Here is a 20,364-nt window from a genome sequence, read left to right as displayed (position 1 = left end):
CAGTTGATACCTTGGTTGTATTTTCTCAATTATAAAATATGGTTCTGCCCTAAAGAGGAGACAAACTAGACAGACAAATATTTGGTATAAACTAGATTTAACTCTTGAACTATGTTGCATGTGTTACTATTTTTGATCTGGAGAGAGTTATAAATATTATGTGTCCCATTTTACAGATGAAAAAACTAAAACCTCGAAAAGTTAACTGACTAGCTTAGGTAACTGAGAGCAAGGACTCAGGCCTATATCTTCTGATTTCCCAATTCAAAACCATTCACGAGATTACTGTAACTTATAATTTTTTTAAAAAAGAACAATGATAATTATTACTTACATATAAAGTTTAATTAGGTACACTCTTGACACAGTTTGGAAATATAAACTTTCTACTCAAGATATGATATCCCTTATTTAGGTGTAAGAAAAGAGGGTATTTTTAATAAATCACTTAATTGGAAACACAGAAGTTTAATAATTAGACAATATATTTCTCTATCAATTTAAACTCTAAACAATCCACTTCTTTTTCTAGTCTTCATTATCTTCTACTACTTCCTAAAAGTATTTTATTTTCTCAAGATGCAACGTTTAAAGTCTTCTATTTAACAAAAAGAGTAGTAAATAGTAAAAACAAGGCAAAAAAACCCCAACGTGCTCTTGGATATTAATATGAAGTAGTTAAAAAAGTTCAATAGTAATTTGCTAAAAGTAAACAAAACACATAAACTAAATAATTGTCGAAAGGAACACCAACAACATTTATTAACATATTCATTAAGATATCTCAATAAAATACATGTTTTTAGAAATTCTTATGACTTGACATTTAAATCAATTATCAATGTGTATTTTTAAAAGTGCTACAATGGCAAAAAAAAAAAAATAGAAATACGTTTCACATTTGGCAGCTCTTCTCAGTGCTAGAAAGAAGCCCAACAAACGCCAATAAAGCTGTGGTGACAAGGTGAAGCTTAAAACCCAATAATAAAACTGATGAACACCACTCACTCCTTTCTTTCTTCTCCCACTTTGTGATAAAGCACCTATTTAGTGATGTGGTCATAAGGGTTAAAGCAGGAGAGAGAGGAAAGAAAAAATAGCAGTGAAAAGACCAAATAGTGAAAAAATAAAAATAAAATAGTCCACTATAAGTAGTGTGATCATTTATCTTCCAAACTGGAACACGTCTGCATGTCTGCAAAGGACAAACACTCAGACAAGATACTTGGACATCCTGATCATCAGTGATTGTGCACTGATTCACTTAACTAAAAAAAGAAAAAAAAAAGAAAAAACAGTATATGCACATTTAAAAGATTATATTTCAATATAAAATATATGTAACTGGAGTTGTAGAGTGCCAGAGCTCAGTTCCTCAGCTAAAGTATAAAATCTTAATCCTTCTATGTCTCTAAATTTTATTATTAAAACCACTAAAAAAATCAAGTTCAGTTTGCTATCAACGAACTCCAAATTTTTAAGATACCTTGCTTTAAATAATATAAATGCATCAAAATAGAATGTTACTTTATGCAAGTGACATTTGCAAATTTTAACAAAGTTGTATTAAAAACTCCTATCTTAAAAGAAGAGTCTCACGAAACAGAAATCAGCTTAGCTTACCAATACTCCGTCGTAAGATCCTGCTTCACTTGTCAGAAATGCAAACATGATGCACAGATATGGGTTGTTTAACTGTAATCGTAAAGTGCTGCACATTTCCCTCCAAAGGGAGTTCTTCTCATCCGTATAACCCGATAAAGCCATTGCTACCACATTAAGATTCAGATCACCTGTGTATTAAAAAGAACTAGCTGATCAAAGTAATCACAAGCTTAATGTTCCTTCTTCGAGTTCTTTAATCATAAAACAAATAAAGATCAGAGGGTGACTTTTAGCCCTCGGGAAAATAAACCCATTAGAAAGAATAAGGGTTCTGACACATGCTCGTTAATCTGGCAAGAATCACAAGGAAAATCTTCCACTATTATAAAATTTCTACCCATATTGCAAACCTTGGGCAGGACAAGCGTATCTTTTAATTCTTGAATTCTCATTCCAGGCAGATTCCTATACAGCATGTTACTGCTTAAGGACCTAAATGCAAAAAAGTAGCAACACACTGCCAACTTCATCAACAAGGTTATTTACGTAGAGATGTTTCAAAGTGTTGACAGTAGGTATTATTGTATCTCAGCACTACAATTTGCAAAATCATCTTGTTTTCCTATTTCTGCATATATAATACCCATGCTTATGTGTGTGTTTTATCAGCAAAGTACTAAAAGTCAGTATTTCAGCATTCTTATTATAGTATTATACTTTTAATTTTTCTCTGGCAAAATTAACTACCAGAATGACCACAGAATTGTATTTAGACATACTCGCAACAAAGTATTTGTTACCAATTTAAACATTGTTCTCAGTAGTTCATATGGGCTGCTGATGAGCGGCTAGGCTGGCAGTCAGTCCTATGGCTGCCTAGCCATCTAACATAAGTTTAGCTTCAAAAGAGAAAATTAAATTCACTATTAACTTTTACTCTTAAGCGTTTTCTATGTTTATTATAGCAACTTTATTATGTTTCTTAATTCTAATCATTTACTTCTTTTCCAAATAAAACAACATTTTCCACTGTTTGTTCTTAATAGCCTGCTCCTCATTTCTAGAAACATTTTCCCCAAGTTATCTTGTGCCTGCTTCCTGTACTACCATCAGCACAACAAAGGAGTATCCTCTTTGAATTCTGGTTAGAACAATCCATCTCCAAATGGAAAGGACTATTTGATTCAGTGAAATTTTTTCTCCAGTCCTCAACAAGGTTATTCAAATCACTGAAGATACTTTTCCTCTACTGTTAAGATAGGTGTTTAACACCAAATTTTCCAGGTACAGATGACAAAAATTATCATGCTCTCAGGTCATAGTAAAATTATAATTAGAAATGGGTTTAAATATCAATTCTTTCTTCCATTACCACATATCTTCTACTGCACTCTCCAACAGGGCAGATTTATGTCAGAGTAAAAGTGAAGGAAAAGAGGCCAATCTGGGCAAAACATTAGCTTTTTCAACTTTTAGACTATATGCAAAATTAACATATTATAGCTAATTTCAAGTGTTTTTCCTATGGTAAAACAGAACTGTAATAGTTTTTAAATGGACCACCAAATATTCTGAATACTCATACACAATTTGGCAAGGTGTATTAAAAATTGGTGTATTGAAATGAAATAGTCCCAATAAGAAAGACAACTGAATTCTTGGATTAAGATTCATTTCTCTGACTTTTCTCTCAGAAAATGTCAGAGTGAAAATTTTATCACACTTACTTTTGTTTCTTCTTTTAAAAAAATATATTAAATGGCTATGATGTTCAAATAAGCAGACCCAAGCAGAAACACTTTTGCAGATCAAAGTATGATTTTTATAAGAATCTATATTAGTCTAACTAAAAGTGTCATTCAGTTTCCTAAAAGTCAACCAAAAACCATAACAAAGAGTAAAGTATAAACTAAAATGCACTTAAATGTTTGCCATAAAAATGCTTGCAAACTAAAGTAGTTCTAGTCTCAAAGAAAAAATATCTTTAAATGTATGTGAACTACTGGGTTGGTCAAAATATATGTGAACATTGTATGGTTATGCTGTTTCTATCTATGAACTTTCTGGCCAACTTATTATCTTTAAAGAAAAAACACTGAAATAACATTTGTGTATTCTTTGTAATATTACAAAGACAATTAAGACATTTTCTTTGTAATCAAAGTGATGGGCTAACATTTACTTTTATAGATACAGTTCTGTGCTAATTTCTCTTTCAAAAAAATTTACCAAAAATATTGATTAGAGTTTTAAAAATCATCAGCATTTTTTCTTTCACAGATTCAGTGAATGGCATGTATCTTAGTATATAACCCTATACCTTTTCCTGAAGATGCTCCTTCATTCAGGATCTGGATGGCGCGCCGAATATCCAGGTTGAACAATGCCACAGCAGCTGCTCTCTCCCATTCGCCTTCTTGTACAAGGGAGTTCAAAAATGGGCCCACATCCACATCCGTCCCTTTCTTTATCCACCCACAAAGCTGTAAAGCTAGGATTCTCTCTTCATTTAAATTCTGAATATCACTTTGCTTATCCAGCCCACTCCAATTATGTCTGCTGCTTTCCACCATTCCTAAAAAAAAGAAACACCTTTATAATGTTTATCTTTTAAACATATTTGGCAAAGAAGTCAGTTTTACACAGAAGTATTTCAACATTAGATTTTAAACATTCAACTTCTCAGCCACAATATTATGACAGACAGCATAAAGATAAAGCATGCCACAAACAAAACATACTTTACACGTTGCTAAGTACAATAGCTTCCTGAGCTACCAGAGAGAGCTACAGGAGTAAGAGTCAACGCTCTGAGGGCCACGCTGAGTCATTGTTTCAGAGAAGCCTCCCTGGTCACCTCATCTAAAGCGGGGTGCCACTTGTTATTATCTAACTGACCACTGGTCCCTCCACTTCCTTTATACTAACATACACTCTCATATTTATTTTTCAGCCTTAGCACTTCTCCTACTAGAACCTAAGTTCCAAAAGGGCAGGCATCTTGTCTTTTATTTGAAAGGTATTCTCAGTGACCGAGAACCAACACTCAGACTCTCCCCCTCCTTCTGTCGCTCCATGAATATACACATCCATAGGAAAAAGCGAGATAAAAACATCAAAGTACTTTGAAAGTACGCTAAGTCGCTTCAGTCGTGTCCGACTCTGTGCGACCCCATGGACGGCAGCCCACCAGCCTCCCCGTCCCTGGGATTCTCCAGGCAAGAACGCTGGAGTGGGTTGCCATTTCCTTCTCCAATGCATGAAAGTGGAAAGTGAAAGTGAAGTCGCTCAGTCGTGTCCGACTCTTTTCGACCCCACGGACTGCAGCCCACCAGGCTCCTCCGTCCATGGGATTTTCCAGGCAAGAGTACTGGAGTGGGGTGCCATCGCCTTCTCCTACTGGAAATTTGCCAATTCAGATCAAGGAGTTAGAGACTTCTGAGAAAAGGTTTTAAGAGAATATCTGTCCATCAGAAAGAAGTGTGCTGCTCTACTTGCAACCACGAGGGAAGCTGGTGAAGACAAAGTCTCTTATAGTTTGCAGAAGTGAAATTTTAAGAATTCTGAGAAAACTCTGAATAATTCAATAAGGTTAATAAAACATGTTAAAAATTAAAGAAGACTTTTTTCAGAACAACAAATTTAAATTGTTTGGACAGTATGTAGTCACTGCATTTCAGGTAAAACAAGCTGCAGATGTATTATAAGGTATTTACTTTCATATCTCCTGTGTAAGTGTTGGATTCAGTGCTGATGATATCATCTACTGATTAAAAAATACAACTTTAAACAGGTGAACAAAAACCAATTTACTTTTCAGACAACTCCCCTCAGTTTAATAATACTCTCGCTTCTTAAGAGTTTTTTATTTTCCAGAAACAGTGTCATGGAATAGAGACCAACATGTATGAATCCAAAGAATTCACTGCTAGGAGGTGGAAAAGTATTCTGTAAATGCATGGATACTCTGTCATACTATTTTGGCTGCTGAGAGACATTCCCACTGCTTAACAACTATGCTATAAGTAATTAAGGTTATCAAGTAAGTAATGTGATATTGTGGCTTTTAAGTACATAGTCATATCATGATTTTAATATGCATGAATTTTTAAATCTATGATTAATTAAAATCAATTTATACACACCACATGTGTATTAAGTTGCTTCAGTGGTATCTGACTCTTTGCTACCCTATGGACTGTAGCCCGCCAGGTTCCTTAGTCCATGGGGATTCTCCAGGCAAGAATACTGGAGAGGACTGCCATGCCCTCCCCTCCAGGGGATCTTTCCAATCCAGGGATCGAACCTGCATCTCTTATGTCTCCTGTACCGGCAGATGGGTTCTTTACCACTAGCATCACCTGGTAAAGTGACAAGATTGTATTCCCCAAATTTGAGATTGCCCGTATATAAGGCACCCCACTCCAGTACTCTTGCCTGGAAAATCCCATGGACGGAGGAGCCTGGTAGGCTGCAGTCCACGGGGTCGCTAAGAGTCAGGCACGACTGAGCGACTTCACTCACTTTTCACTTTCATGCATTGGAGAAGGAAATGGCAACCTATTCCAGTGTTTTTGCCTGGAGAATCCCAGGGATGGGGGAGCCTGGTGGGCTGCCGTCTATGGGGTCGCGGAGAGTCGGACACGACTGAAGTGACTTAGCATAGCATAACATATATAAATAATAAAATCATCATTTTATGATGGCTGTGAGGGAAATAAGTGAACCAGGTTCACTTAAACATTAAAAATGTTAAAATTTTTGTCTTAAATACTACATCAGGCAATCAAATACTATTTGTAGATATAAAATTTTGCATTTTTACATTTATATAATAAAAGAGCAATAAAATAATCCAATGTTTATAAGAGCATTTTGTTCTCAAAAATCTAAATCCCAGATATTCTGCCCCTTCAAGGAATTCCTCTTAATAGGTATGCTTTCTAGATCAGTTTGCCTTTCAAGTATGAAAAATATTTTCATCATGTTGGATGGAAAGCTGACCAACATTATGTAATTTTCTGCCATCTTAAAAGGAAGGAATTATACCTACTGACAACACCATTACCCTGCTCCAGAAGTTGTACAAGGCCTTCCCTCAGAGCACGCGTTCTCCTCCTGACTGAATTCTACACGTGATCCATCCTGTAAACTCGCCTCTGTTTCTTGGCTTCCTTATCTCCAGTGGTCCACACCTCCAAGATTTTACCCACTCTCATCATGGACATACTCCACACAATTCCTTCTCCAAAAGAGCCACTCTCTACCCACAACCTCACAGCCTCCCAGCTCACAACCCCAACCTCACAATCATCCTTTGACCACTCGTATTTCCTTGTCAGTGTTCTGTCATCTCCCCCCCTCTCCAGCCTCCCAGCTCACAACTCCAACCTCACAATCACCCTTGACCACTCGTATTTCCTTGTCAGTGTTCTGTCATCTTCCTCCCTCTCCAGCCTCCCAGCTCACAACCCCAACCTCACAATCATCCTTGGACCACTCGTATTTACTTGTCAGTGCTCTGTCATCTCCCCCCCTCTCCAGCCTCCCAGCTCACAATCCCAACCTCACAATCATCCTTGGACCACTCGTATTTCCTTGTCAGTGCTCTGTCATCTTCCTCCCTCTCCAGCTTAGACCCCAAGGACCAACAACGGATCAACCTCTTGCCAGGACCCTTAATTCCCTCGCTCCACCGTCCTTTATTCTTTCTTCTGGAAAAACAACAATGCCCCACAGTCTTCCCATTTCTCAAGACAATTCTCTCCTCTCCTCTATTTCCACAACCTCCCTGCTCTTCTCAACAAGCAAGCCTACTATGTTGAGAAAATAGGAGCCATCGGGTGGAAAACACATCAGCTTCTGATCACTGAACATTAAACACCCTGCATAAACACCTGGGCTCCCGAGGTAGCACAGTGGTAAAGAACCCGTCTGCCAATGCAGGAGACGAAAGAGACGTGGGCTTCATCCTTGGGCTGGGGAGACCCCCTGGAGTAGGAAATGGCAACCCACTTCGTTATTGTGGCATGGAGAATTCCATGGGCAAAGGACTGGTGAGTTACAGGCCAAGGGGTCACAAAGAATAGGATGCACCTGAGCACGTACATACCTTTCCCTCTGCCTGCTATGGAGTAGGTGTGCACTCTCCTGTCTAAAGCCAATCTTTGACCTATGCATTGGTTCCCGTTCCTAGGAATTTTGCTCTTCATGCTCTTTATTCTGCATCTTCCAATTGCTTTGTATGAGTTTCTTCTCATCAGCATTTGAACATGCCTAAATCAATTCCATGCTAAAAACAAAACACAAAAGCTCCCCATGATCCCAAATTCGCCTGCTGCTATCACTGTATATCTTCTTATCCTCCTTCATATAATCAAATTTCTTTGAAGAATTAATTAAAATGGATGACCTCCTTTTTTCAACCTACATTTATCTGTTGGACATCACTATCTAGCTATCTCAAATTTATCCCCCAATAAACTCTTTTCTTGCTCTCAAACACATTCTTCCTGTGCTATTCCTATCTAATTAACTGCTATTAGTATTATCCCAGTTGCCTTAGCATGCTTTCATTTTTCCTTCCTCTCCATCTTCTTCATCCAATCAATTAAATTTGTCCCCCTCTCTCATCTACCCACGTTTCTCTAGCTCTTCTGCCACTAACTTCGGTAAGAATTCCATCATATCTTGCCTGATTATTATGGCTTCTGAGGTCCCTGCTATCTTAATCCTCTCCAATCCATTCCACACACAGACTGACAGCTCTAAAACACATATCTCATCTTGTTACTGCTAAAATCTTTTCTTGGGTTCCCTTTGTTAGGGATGATAACAAATAATTAATATATTTATATAAAATTTATCATCCCTTTATCAGGGATGTTAATTTCCCTAACCCCCAAGGCCTGAGCTGCCCCACTGCCTCCGTTCTCTCTTTGCGTCCTCTCCCGCGCTGTCCCCGCAACACTCAACATGTTCCGTCCCCTCTCCTCCGGGCTCACAGAATCTGCTGCGCCCTGTTTGAACCCTGTCTTTGCCTTTACCTCCTGCAAGAAGCCACCACTAGTCCCTACAACCAGATTATGAATTCTTCTATCCACAACTGTCTGTTCTTCCTTGTATTGTAACTAACTTTACTTGTCCATATTCTGAACTATATGGACAATATGAGTTTGAACTGCATGGGTCCACTTATACACAAGAGTTTTCAATAAATATAGTACCTGTATTTTCATTTTACAGATCTCTAAATGTGGGGAAAAGTTAGTGTTTGATTAAAGATCACAATATGTGGAATCAAAAGAAGTAGGCTTTGAGTCCTAATTCTATCTAAACTGTTCTGGCTTCCTGTCCTTGAGTGAGTCATTTAACAATTTCTTTGTTTTTGAGAAAGAAATATAAGTATGCAAATTTTTGACTGGGGGAGAGGGATCAGCGACCCTAACCACCCTCCAACCTCCTTGTTCAAGGGTCAACTATAGACTGTAATCTTCCCAAGAGCAGGAATCATATCTCATTCAGTCTCCATGACAAAAGAGATTTAGCTATCTTATTGATAGTTATGTCTCCAGTTTCTAGATTCTTGGCATATAGTGAGCAAGTAATAAATATTGGCCAAATGAATAAACTTACCTTATATTACAGCTGAAAGAATTAAGTCAAGTAACAATGAGAAAGCAACTAGCGTGATATCTAATTCATAATAGGCACTCACTATATATTATTAGTCACCAAAGTTAAAATTTAGCTGTGCACTCTATAAACTTGTGCATTAGGTTACTGTGGGCAAGATGGCTCACCATGTTGACTTACTATGTGCTGAATTATTAGAGATACAATTAGGAAAAAAGAAAAGATTGAAACCTAAGGACTGCCATCTTTGACAGTCATTTCTCTACTTTTTACTTTGGGGTTGCAGAAACAAAAATATCTAAACCAATCCAAACCAAGCAAAAAGCCAAAAGTCCAGCAATGAGGTAATCTTTCCAACAGTAGTCTTAATCAAACAGTTTGGGTAAAGACTACTCTTAACTCATGATACTCAGTTTGTTTCTACTGCACCAAAAACTTATAAAGAAATTCCATTATTCCCCTGTGCTTTACACGTACTTGGCTGGCTTTTCCCCGAAATATATCAAAATACAGCAAAAAACAATAAACCTCACAATACTGAGAATGCAATGTGGTCTGACCTACTGTATAGCTATAAATACTTTTCATCAAGGTAACACAGTATTACTGACCTTTAACTTACATTAATAAAAATGGAAGTCTCTAATTAAACTCTTTCACTTTATTGTTTATAATAAAAGTTACTTTTTTGGGTCGGACCTACTGAGAGAACACTAAAATGAAATAGATGAAATAAACAGTCTACTCAATCTTCAGTAATGTGAACCAAAGTAATTTAAAAGTCCTTTAAAAAAAATAAAATAATATAAGCATTTAGTTGAAATGCTCAAACTACTCATTAAAAAATAGCATTTTATTTTGTATATTTTTGTGCAGTATTCATGAAAGTCCTATAAAAAACCAAGTTGGATTTATTACTTCTATTCCTATTTTTTGACTAAATCATAAGAACTACTTTTCTAGCAGCCTGACGAGACCAAATTTGACAGCTATCTAAAGCTAGATATCAAATGCTAGGCTGAGAAAACAACTATAATTCACAATTTAATTCCAATAAAGACAATAGGAACAACTGTTTAAAGAAGTCAGGGAACAAACAGTAAGCCTGGCTTTCTTGTCATGTTTCCTTTTTTTAAACTGTTAGTCTATTAATTTCAATCCTACATTAATTCATACATTTTTCAATCATCAAGGACTGAAATAGTAAGGCACTTCAGGTAAGTCCATACTTCATGTCATAGTTATACAGGCCTTGCCATCAGACAGCTAAGTGGGAGGGTTTAGGCAGCAAAATAAAAGGGGTCTTTTTCGATTAGAAATTTTTTAATTTATTTTTTAAAAAAGTAAATTCTGTGATAAAATCTGAACTAACCACCAGGAAGAGCCTATAAATCCTCTAATGTAATATCTTTCAAAGTGAGTCTTCAAAAAAAAAATTGTGAATAAATTAATGACTAGATTTTAAAAAGTCAACTATCCCTTCAAAGAACCAAGACTCCCTCCAAAAAGAATTTTACATATATAAATAATTATGCATTTAACTCAATTCCCTAAAATACCCAGTCAGAAACAATGCAGTCAAAAAATATGGCCAGATATTACAGTATCCTGAAGTAACTAAATATGGGGAAAAAATAGAGAGAACAAAATTAAACACACATTGCAGAAAATAAAAACAACTTTCTTACCCAAAGATGATTTTACAATTGATTTAATTCCTGCATAAACCAATGATCCTTTGTTGCCTGGAGATTTCTGGTCCATATCTTCCGTATACTGCTTCATAAGTATTTAAATGCATAGGAAATACTAGTGATGAAGCATAATAAAGTATTTCAAAACTAAACTTATTTTCATTTGGAGCCAATTTATAAAAGGCGTCAGTCAGTTCTACTCTGTTACAGAGATCTACTTTTCTTCCTCCTACTCGATCTGCAAGGCAGTATCTCAAGTTCAACAGTTTTAAACAATTTTACTTTGTGATTTTACTATTCTGTGACTTGTATTTGCACACAAAACATTCAGCATATTTACAGACTGACCTTTCCGCAAACTTCAAGAACATTTCTATCTGATTCATCTCACAGACCTCACCACACAAAGGATATAGTGCAGAGTGTACCAGAGTGACTTGAGCTGGGGATCCTCATTTCCAGCTAAAATATGGTTTCTCCACACCTGCTCTGTATCAAGCCCATACCTTGATAAAGCCCGAAGGCGCATCTTCGTTGCTATATCTTTTTCTAAAGAATTATCATTTTCTTCTTCTGCACATTCATACAAATGACGACCACAAGCCCACATCAAAGATGTAATCGGGCTCCAGGCAAGAGAGATCCTTTCAAAAACAGTGAAGTCAGACATTGTCCGGTTAGGAGTTACAACTATCATTCGATTTTGACTCGTCGGATGCCAAGCAAAGGAAGCAATGTAATTGTCACAAGGTTGCACACTTCTTTCAATGATTGTGGGTTCAGTTTCATCACCAATGGGAGTGGGTGTGTGCTGCATATCATATAATCTAATAATATTACTATCCCTCGTTAAAGTGGCAAGCAGACCAGTTCTAGTTGGACACCAGGCTACTTTTGTTAAGGGCTTTGGTTGCTCGGTCAAAGTCAAAACTGGCTTCTCAAATTTCCTAAGATCCCATATTGCCACCTGACCTTCATAGAAGGAAGCAACACGATCATGGAAATATGGGTCTACTGTCACGCCCTGAACAGCTTTCGTATTCACAAACATCTTCTGACTTGTATTCCGAAGATCAAAAATGGCCAGGTTACGATGCATACCAGCAAGCAGAAGTTTCTGGTCTCGTGGAAGCCAACAAAGAGAGAGACAAGCATCATTCTGTCCTAATTCGTAAAGTGGTTTTGTTACTAATAATGACGTTTCAGTTTCACCTACTGAGAGTCTTACTTTCTCCATGGGAACTATATCAGGGGTATATTTGCTGCAGATATCCCAAATCAGCACTGAAAAGTCAGCTCTATGTTTATCTAGACCAGCAGCAAGCCAGTTATTATCCACTGGATTCCATGCAAGGGTATTGCATTGTCGTGCGTGTTTTGGAACAAATTCTTTTCCTATCAAATCTCTGAACTTTGAGTTATGATCTTGACCAAGACTTGTCAGTACGACTCGACCATTTGCTTGTCCAACTGCTAGGAGACATTCAGGATCATAGCTGAGATACCAGGCGACACATTTCATATAGGGGGTTTCTGAATTTATTGATAGTAATGTAGCTGCAGAGTCTTCAGATAAACGTAGAGATCCAGCTTTGAGTTCTGAATTCACAGTAGATTCCACATGGTAAAGACTAAGTTCGGAGTCACATACAACAAATCTATCAACCTGGTGTGGTGCCCACAATATATCAGGTTTGCTACCGCTCATGTTTATTGATGATCTCAGAGAGTCCAGTTAGGTCCATTCACTGAAAATCTGCTTAAAAATAAAAAGTTTTAAAATGTTAATGAAATACAATTCTAAGCTGGATTTAGAAAGTCAGGAAATTTTCTATTAGAAATTTCTATTGAATTCAAGACAGTATTTATTAATAAAAAGAGGACAAGAAGGACGTCTTCCAGTTAAGTTGAGCTGGTACGAATCTGAGAACTTCATTCTGGCTTTATTTCCCATGATCAATTATCTTAATTGCACTATTAACAGTACCTTCAATTTAGTACCTTCAATCAGGGTTGAAATAACTTCAGGTGGTGAGTAAATTAGTAAGTATCATCCCTTTGAAGGGGATAAAACATTAAAGGGTTACTGTATCTAAGTAAGTAATCATGTATCTAGGTAATAAAGTTGCACTATCCAAAAGAACCTTCTGCAATGACAGAAATGTTCTGTCTCTGAACTGTCCAATATGGTAACTATTAGCCACACTGACTACTGAGCACTAGAAAATATGGCAGTGCAAATTTTAAATTTTATTTAATTTTAATATAAATATCCACATGAGGCCACCATAATGGACAATGCAGATGTGAAGTAAAAGCCACAAGTCTCTTCAAATTTCAATGGGAAGAAGCAGGATTGTACTCAGTTTTAGTCCTAGCTCTGACATATACTATACAGCTAGTACAGTATAGGCTCAAAAAAGGTCTTTTGTGTTTGGAGGTCCTTTTGTTTTCTCATCTATACAGCTTAAGGATTGGTTTAAGACTAGTGTTTCCCAAACTTCTGTTATTCATCTACCACCTGTGCCCTTTTTAATGTTTTTCCTTAAACTGACTCATTCTTAAAATCTGAAAATCAATTTTGCTTTCATCATAAGGTCCATGAATCATGTGTATGACATGTCAAATATATTTTTCTAACATACATTGAATAAATATATAACTATTAAAAGTGCAATTGGGTTACCTGAAATCATCCTGCTTATGACCAGTAGGATACACTGCACATTGGGAAACTGAATGAGCAATAGAGGCTTTTTCAATTTTCAGTTCTATAACCTTTGAATAGGTATTGAAACAGGATTTTTGAAAAGGTTAACTATTCTAGTAGAAGTTTCAGCACATAAGCACTAGAAACAGTTATGCTAAAAATGGTTAGTTTAAAAATACAAGCTGCTTACAAAAATGTAAACTTCTGTTTTTCACTGAGTCTGGCTAGAGGTAAGTACGGATTAAAAAATGAACAAAGATATTCATAATCTTCATGGCGATTGGTATCTGTACAGCCATGCTGTCAGTTCTTAAGGCACGAAGTCAGGGTTCATTCATTTATGTTCTGTACCAGATGCAGAGCCTGGCACAGACTCCTAATAAAGATATTCTAAATAAATTCAGCTCAAACATACTTAACTTTTTGATCTTGCAAAAGTTTCAGTTAGCAACTACCAGTCTAGAATTTCAACAGACTTACAAAACTTAAAGGAAAAAGCCTTTAAGAATTCCAACACTGCCTTATTTCCTTCCTTAATAGGTCTGAAGCCCAAGATTGATCACTTCAATTATATTCTTACTAGCACCCTCAACTTCTTCATTTCCCTGCCACTCCGGGTTTGCCTCCCCCAACTCTAACTCAACTGAATTATTCACTGTCTTCTTTCCTCCACCCAGGCTGCCGAGTCTCAGGGCTCTGCATACTGACTCCATAAAAAAATAACAGACAACATGTCTGGCCTGTGGTGCTGTCTCAGCAATTCTTTTATTCATCTTCCTACTCTGGCATTTATGAAATTCATCATTATACAATATCAAAGTGATCTTAATAAAACACAAACTTATCCAGGTTATCCAACTCCTGCTTAAAACCCTTTCATGGTTTCCAACTGCTCTTCATACAGACTTCCAACTCTTCAATATAACCTATAAAACCCTAAATGCTTTGGCCTACCTACTGCTCCAGCCTCAATGCACCCCATTCGCCTCCCTGCTAACTGAGCTCTAGCTTCCTAGGACGTGACCCTCCACCCCCACTGCCACACCTTTGCAAACACTGTTTCTTCTGCCTTGAGCGGTCTCCCCTCCCTTCTTGGCCAAGTTAAAACCTGCTCAGCCTTAAACCAACCACCCTCTATCCCCTCCCGAATCTAAAAGCAGGTTACTTAGATATACACTCTCATCGAATCATATTCCTCCCTCTTAAATCACCCTCTCCATCTCTCCTACTAGTGTTACTTCCCTGGTGGCTCAGACGGTAAAGTGTCTTGTTTACAATGAGGGAGACCTGGGTTCGATCCCTGGGTCGGTAAGATCCTCTGGAGAAGGAAATGGCAACCCGTTCTAGTACTCCTGCCTGGGAAATCCCATGGACAGAGAAGCGTGGTGGACTATAGTCCATGGGGTCGCAAAGAGTCAGACACGACTGAGCGACTTCACTTTCTACCTCTCCTACTAGATTATAAACTCCCTGAGAGTACGGAAAGTATCTTCTGCTCTCTATATGAACCTCCAGTACCCAGCACAGTATGAGGCCCGTAGTAGAGACTTAGTAAGTACTTGTTAAATAAATGCATTTGTTAAATGCTACCTCTGACACTTCTCACACTGCTTTCTCCAAGTTGTACCAATCTCCCCACGCTTGCACCCCTGCCCTTTCTAGTAGGCGCTGGCTCCAGCCAAAAACTAAGTGGTCACTGTCATAATTGGTTCACCTGTTGGTAAGGGCCCACAGTGAGCAGCCCTGAGAAGATTGCTCTAATACACTGGCTTTCATTTATTCTATAGATATTTACTGGGCCTCTCCTATGTTCCAGACACTGTTCTAAATGCTGGGAACACAGCAGTTAAGAGGGACAGATATTTTAGCAACCAGATATCCATCTTGGCGGAGAAGGCAATGGCACCCCACTCCAGTACTCCTGCCTGGAAAATCCCATGGACAGAGGAGCCTGGAAGGCTGAGGTCCATGGGGTCGCTGAGGGTCAGACACGACTGAGAGACTTCACTTTCACTTTTCACTTTCATGCACTGGAGAAGGAAATGGCAACCCACTCCAGTGTTCTTGCCTGGAGAATCCCAGGGATGGGGGAGCCTGGTGGGCTGTCGTCTATGGGGTCCCACAGGGTTGGACACGACTGAAGCGACTCAGGAGCAGCAGCATCCATCTTGGCTGCTATGGACTGAACTGTGTCCTCCCAAAATTTGTTATGTTGAAGCCCCATCTCCACAAGAGTCTTTAAGGAGGTAAATTAAGCTTAAGGCTAAACAAAGTGATAAGGTGAAGCCCTGATCTGACAGAACTGGTGTCCTTAAAAGAAGATGAAGAGATACCAAAGCTCTCTCCCCATATGAGTACATGGGGAGAAGGCAGCTGTCTGGAAGTATAGGTTTCACCAGAATCAGACCATCCTGGCACCCAAATTTGAGACTTATAGCATCCAGAAGTATAAGAAAATAAATTTACATAGTTTAAGTCAACCCATCTATGGCATGTTTTTTTGTGGGTGGCACAAAAGAATCTGACTGCCAATCCAGGAGACATAAGAGACACGGGTTTGATCTCTGGGTGGGGAAGATCCCCTGGAGGAGGGCATGACAACCCACTCCAGTAGTCTTGCCTGGAGAATCCCCACAGACAGAGGAGTCTGGCAGGTTACGGTTCATAGGGTTGCAGAGTCAGACACAACTGAAGGGACTTAGCGTGTATGCACACGCACACATGCACAAGCTAACTAATACACTAGTATAATAAAGCCTGTATTCTTGTGCTGAAGTTATGTCCAATGTTACAGACCATTTAAAAATTTAAGAAGAAGAAAAGGCACCTTATGTAACAGGAAGTAGCTAAGAAATCACAAAGAAGGAACAGATACTGCCAAATAAGGCTTCATTCATACTCATGCCCTTGTAAACAGAAGAAACCTCTCAACTGGAGGTATCCTAAGATCTGGCCCATCTTCCTCTCGCTGAAAGACAAATACTAAAATAAGCACATTTATCATATAGGCTTCCATCCTATAGCTGTACTTTTTACACAAATGATCTATGGTAAGAAAACGTGGTGCCACATGGCAAAATCCAACTTAAAAAACAAACAAACAGAAAGCGTTACTATAGTTTAAAAAACTATTTAATTTATATGACTCACAATTAAGAATCATCTGTAATTCTTCTCATATGATGTATATATTTATATTACCATCCACAAATCTGACTATAATAATTCATACAGAATCAAAATTCATACAGAATTTGAGAGTTGAGTCTAGCAAACCCTGCTTAATTCACATAGGTGTACAGAGAGGACCAGATGTTTTCATTCTTTCCTAACACCTCCCTACTCCTATCCTAGATTACTGAGCAGAGAAGGGATCAACTACACGTGCAGGCACCCCCTCTCCCCCCGCTTATTCAAACATGTTAAGAATTTCAAGACCATGACAGAAGAGCACCATACCAAGTGCCAGGCCTTCTAAAGATGGGTCCTGACAATGTCTGCATAGGTCACATACTGTGAAACTGGCCCTGAATACATAGGTACATCTATACCCTCTTAAAAAACATAGTTGACCCTTGAACAACTAGGTGGTTAGGTCACTAACCCTCCAGCACAGTCCACATATAACTTATAGCTGGTCCTCTGTACATGTCCTTTCTCTGTATCTGTGGTTCCACAACCTCGAATTCAACCAACTGTGGACCCTGTAGCACTGTGGTATTTACCATTGGAAGAAACCCACATATAAGTGGACCTATGTTTGGAGAAGACTCTTTAGAGTCCCTTGGACTGCAAGGAGATCCAACCAGTCCATTTTGAAGGAGATCAGCCCTGGGATTTCTTTGGAAAGAATGATGCTAAAGCTGAAACTCCAGTACTTTGGCCACCTCATGCGAAGAGTTGACTCACTGGAAAAGACTCTGATGCTGGGAGGGATTGGGGGCAGGAGGATAAGGGGACGACAAAGGATGAGATGGCTGGATGGCATCACTGACTCAATGGACCTGGGTCTGAGTGAACTCCAGGAGTTGGTGATGGACAGGGAGGCCTGGCCTGCTGCGATTCATGGGGTCGTGGAGAGTCGGATGCGACTGAGCGACTGAACTGAACTGAACTGAACTGATGCAGCTCAAGCCCCTGCTGTTGAAGAGCCAATTGTTTTTCTTTTCAATCCAACATACAATACAGACAGATCCTGGCTCCTGAACAAAGACCACCAGGAATATGGTGAAGAGCAGAACATCTCCAGCCCCTTAGTAGCTTGACCCTAACAAGTGCCTTAAAATGCCAAGACTATAAAATAGAGATAGAACATCTCCTATCTCCATCTCACAGAGTAGTGACAATCAAATTAAACGAGTTCTTCGCATCGAAAACATGTCAATATCAGTATGATTCCCTTAAACAGCCCTGGAAATTAATGCTTTCAAATGCTAGAGACACCAAGACACTGGGGGCAGAGGGGTGGAGCTTGCCATAATTACAGCTTACATTTAGATCCTCACCTTCAAGTATAACAAGGACTCACTTCCCAGTAATGGTTTCTGAGCAAAGGAAAGCCATGTTGATGATTCTGTGTTCCTCACCAGATGCTCATCTGTAATAGCATGGTCCAAGAGAAGCACAGTGTTAGCCGTTTAACTTAAGCTTTTCCAATAGTCACATTGAAAAATAAAATCAATCAAATCTAATTTAATATATTTAACGCAACATATCAAAAATATTATCCTTTCACCATGCAATCTGTGTAACATTTATGAATGAGACATATACTTTTCTTCTGGTACCAAATATCGGGAATCCAAAGTGTATTTTACACTTCAAGCACATCTCAACCCTGTGTGGCTAGTGGATAGTGAAGACCTATATAATATTAAGTGTACAAGGTATCCAACCACCCTTTACATCTTGTTGTTGTTCCCTTTTTTACTTGTCTCAGCACAAGTAATAACAGCAGCAGTTTCAAGACATTTCTATCACCATCTTCAAGGAGATGTTCTGTATAACCCCAAATTTCCCTTAAAATATAGCTATAAAAAAGAATGCAAAGGCAGTCGCTTTCGAAGTGATTTAGAAAGGCTCGTGGCACCTGTGAGAAGCTTTATCCTCTCACGGAATTTTCACGACTCCGTACAGGCTGCGAACAGCGCCACCCGGGTGACAGGCCCTTGAAGTATTCAATAGAGTACAAGGAGAGCACGGCTGGTAGGCAGAGCCGGGTAAGGCAGGAATCTGCTGGGGGCTCCCAAGCTCCAGACACTGGTTGAGCCTCTCGTCCACGGGGAGGACGCGGTTCCGCATAAACCCGGCGCCGCGGAGGCTGCAGCGCGGACCCAGCTCCGGGAGGAGGAACCCGCGCGCCCCGGGCCGCTTGCAGCTCCGAGGCCGGGCCCGCCGCGGTTATCCTGCAGCGCGGAACGCGACTCCCCGCGTCTCGGCTCGAAGGAGCACCCCCGCCCCGAGTCCGCACTCGCCTGGGCTTTTCAACTGGGCTTTCCCGAGCGACTCGAGATCATCCCAGCGCCCTCGAGCCCTTGACTAAAGCCTCCCGGAGCCGAGAGCGAGGCCTGGGCCGCACTCACCGACCTGGGAGGCAATGCGCCCGTCGTACTGCCGCTTCCGGCCTAGTCACCGCCCCTCCCGCCGGGGGAGTCCACACACGGGCAAGATGGCGGCCGCGACGGCGCGGCCAGTAACCTGGCCACCCGGCCTGAGTCCACTTCCCGACCACCCAGCCTCGTGGACTCACGGACTCACCTCGGCCTCGGAAGGGGAGTTCCCAACTGCGAGCCCCGCCCCCGGCGATCGCGGGAGTCGCCCCGCCCCGGGGCGTGGTCACTGCTCCGGAGCTCCTTGCTCCGGAGCTCCGGTTGATCCGCAGGCCCCGCCTGCTTCCTGAGCGCTGCGGTCCACCTCCGCAGGCCTCGCCCACTGAGCGCGCCGGCTGGATCCCGGACACTTGGATCCAGACCGCTTCGCCAAGTTGTTTCGGATTTCAAGGGCTTTAGACGTTTTAGCTTATTTGCTGCTGCTGCTGCTAAGTCGCTTCAGTCGTGTCCAACTCTGTGCGACCCCATAGACAGCAGCCCACCAAGCTCCCCTGTCCCTGGGATTCTCCAGGCAAGAACACTGGAGTGGGTTGCCATTTCCTTCTCCAATGCATGAAAGTGAAAAGTCAAAGTGAAGTCGCTCAGTCGTGTCCGACTCTTCGCGACCCCATGGACCGTAGCCTACTAGTCTCTTCCGTCCATGGGATTTTCCAGGCAAGAGCCCTGGAGTGGGTTGCCGTTTCCTTCTCCTTAGCTTATTTAATCAGTCTAAATTTCCATTAATTTATTTGCGGGCCATCGATGTAGCAGAAAATCCAGGGTACTTGCTTCACAATTTATTCACTCATTTACTCCACAAAGACGTCCCGAGTGCCTACTGTGTACTTGCTGTAATGCTGGGGACACTGGACTGAACAATAAAGACGTGTGTTGGTGTGTGTCAGCAATGTTTCCTTGAGGACTGCTGGGCTGAGACAAGAAGGACGAGGAGATGCTAGGAAAGGGAACAGGGCAGAGGGGTTGGAAGAGAAGAGCCTTCTAGAGCAGAGGAAGAGCAAGTGCAGGGTCAGGAGGGCACATAGCAGTGGGGAAACACCGGGAAGTGGGGACAGATTAAAATGATGTATTAGCGTTGGGAAACCAGCTTAGTGAGTCCGGCTGGAGTTTTCCC

At 40.1% G+C, this 20,364-nt stretch overlaps 1 protein-coding gene across 8 annotated transcripts in view; it reads right to left on the bottom strand.

Moving 5' to 3' along the window:
- MIOS (meiosis regulator for oocyte development) overlaps positions 1-19,502 on the bottom strand; it is a 37,147-nt gene extending 17,645 nt beyond the window's left edge. For 2 of the 8 annotated variants that reach the window (XM_061413528.1, XM_061413535.1), the window contains exons 1-6: positions 18,734-19,395; positions 18,150-18,241; positions 11,349-12,690; positions 10,929-11,027; positions 3,926-4,180; positions 1,624-1,793 (exon numbers count right to left, since the gene is read on the bottom strand). In XM_061413528.1, coding sequence (XP_061269512.1) covers positions 1,624-1,793; positions 3,926-4,180; positions 10,929-11,027; positions 11,349-12,642 — 1,818 coding nt within the window. In that variant the 5' untranslated portion in view covers positions 12,643-12,690; positions 18,150-18,241; positions 18,734-19,395. Of the gene's footprint in view, positions 1-1,623; positions 1,794-3,925; positions 4,181-10,928; positions 11,028-11,348; positions 12,694-18,149; positions 18,242-18,733 lie in introns of all 8 variants that reach the window. The other 6 variants (XM_061413529.1, XM_061413531.1, XM_061413534.1 and 3 more) reach the window with 6 other exon arrangements.
- Between the last annotated feature and the right edge of the window lie 862 nt (positions 19,503-20,364).

This window comes from Bos javanicus, chromosome 4, assembly GCF_032452875.1.
Source record: "Bos javanicus breed banteng chromosome 4, ARS-OSU_banteng_1.0, whole genome shotgun sequence".
NCBI classification, from domain to species: Eukaryota; Metazoa; Chordata; class Mammalia; order Artiodactyla; family Bovidae; genus Bos; species Bos javanicus.
The sequence above is the reverse complement of the archived record's forward strand: the minus strand, read 5'-3'. Positions and strand labels throughout refer to the sequence as shown.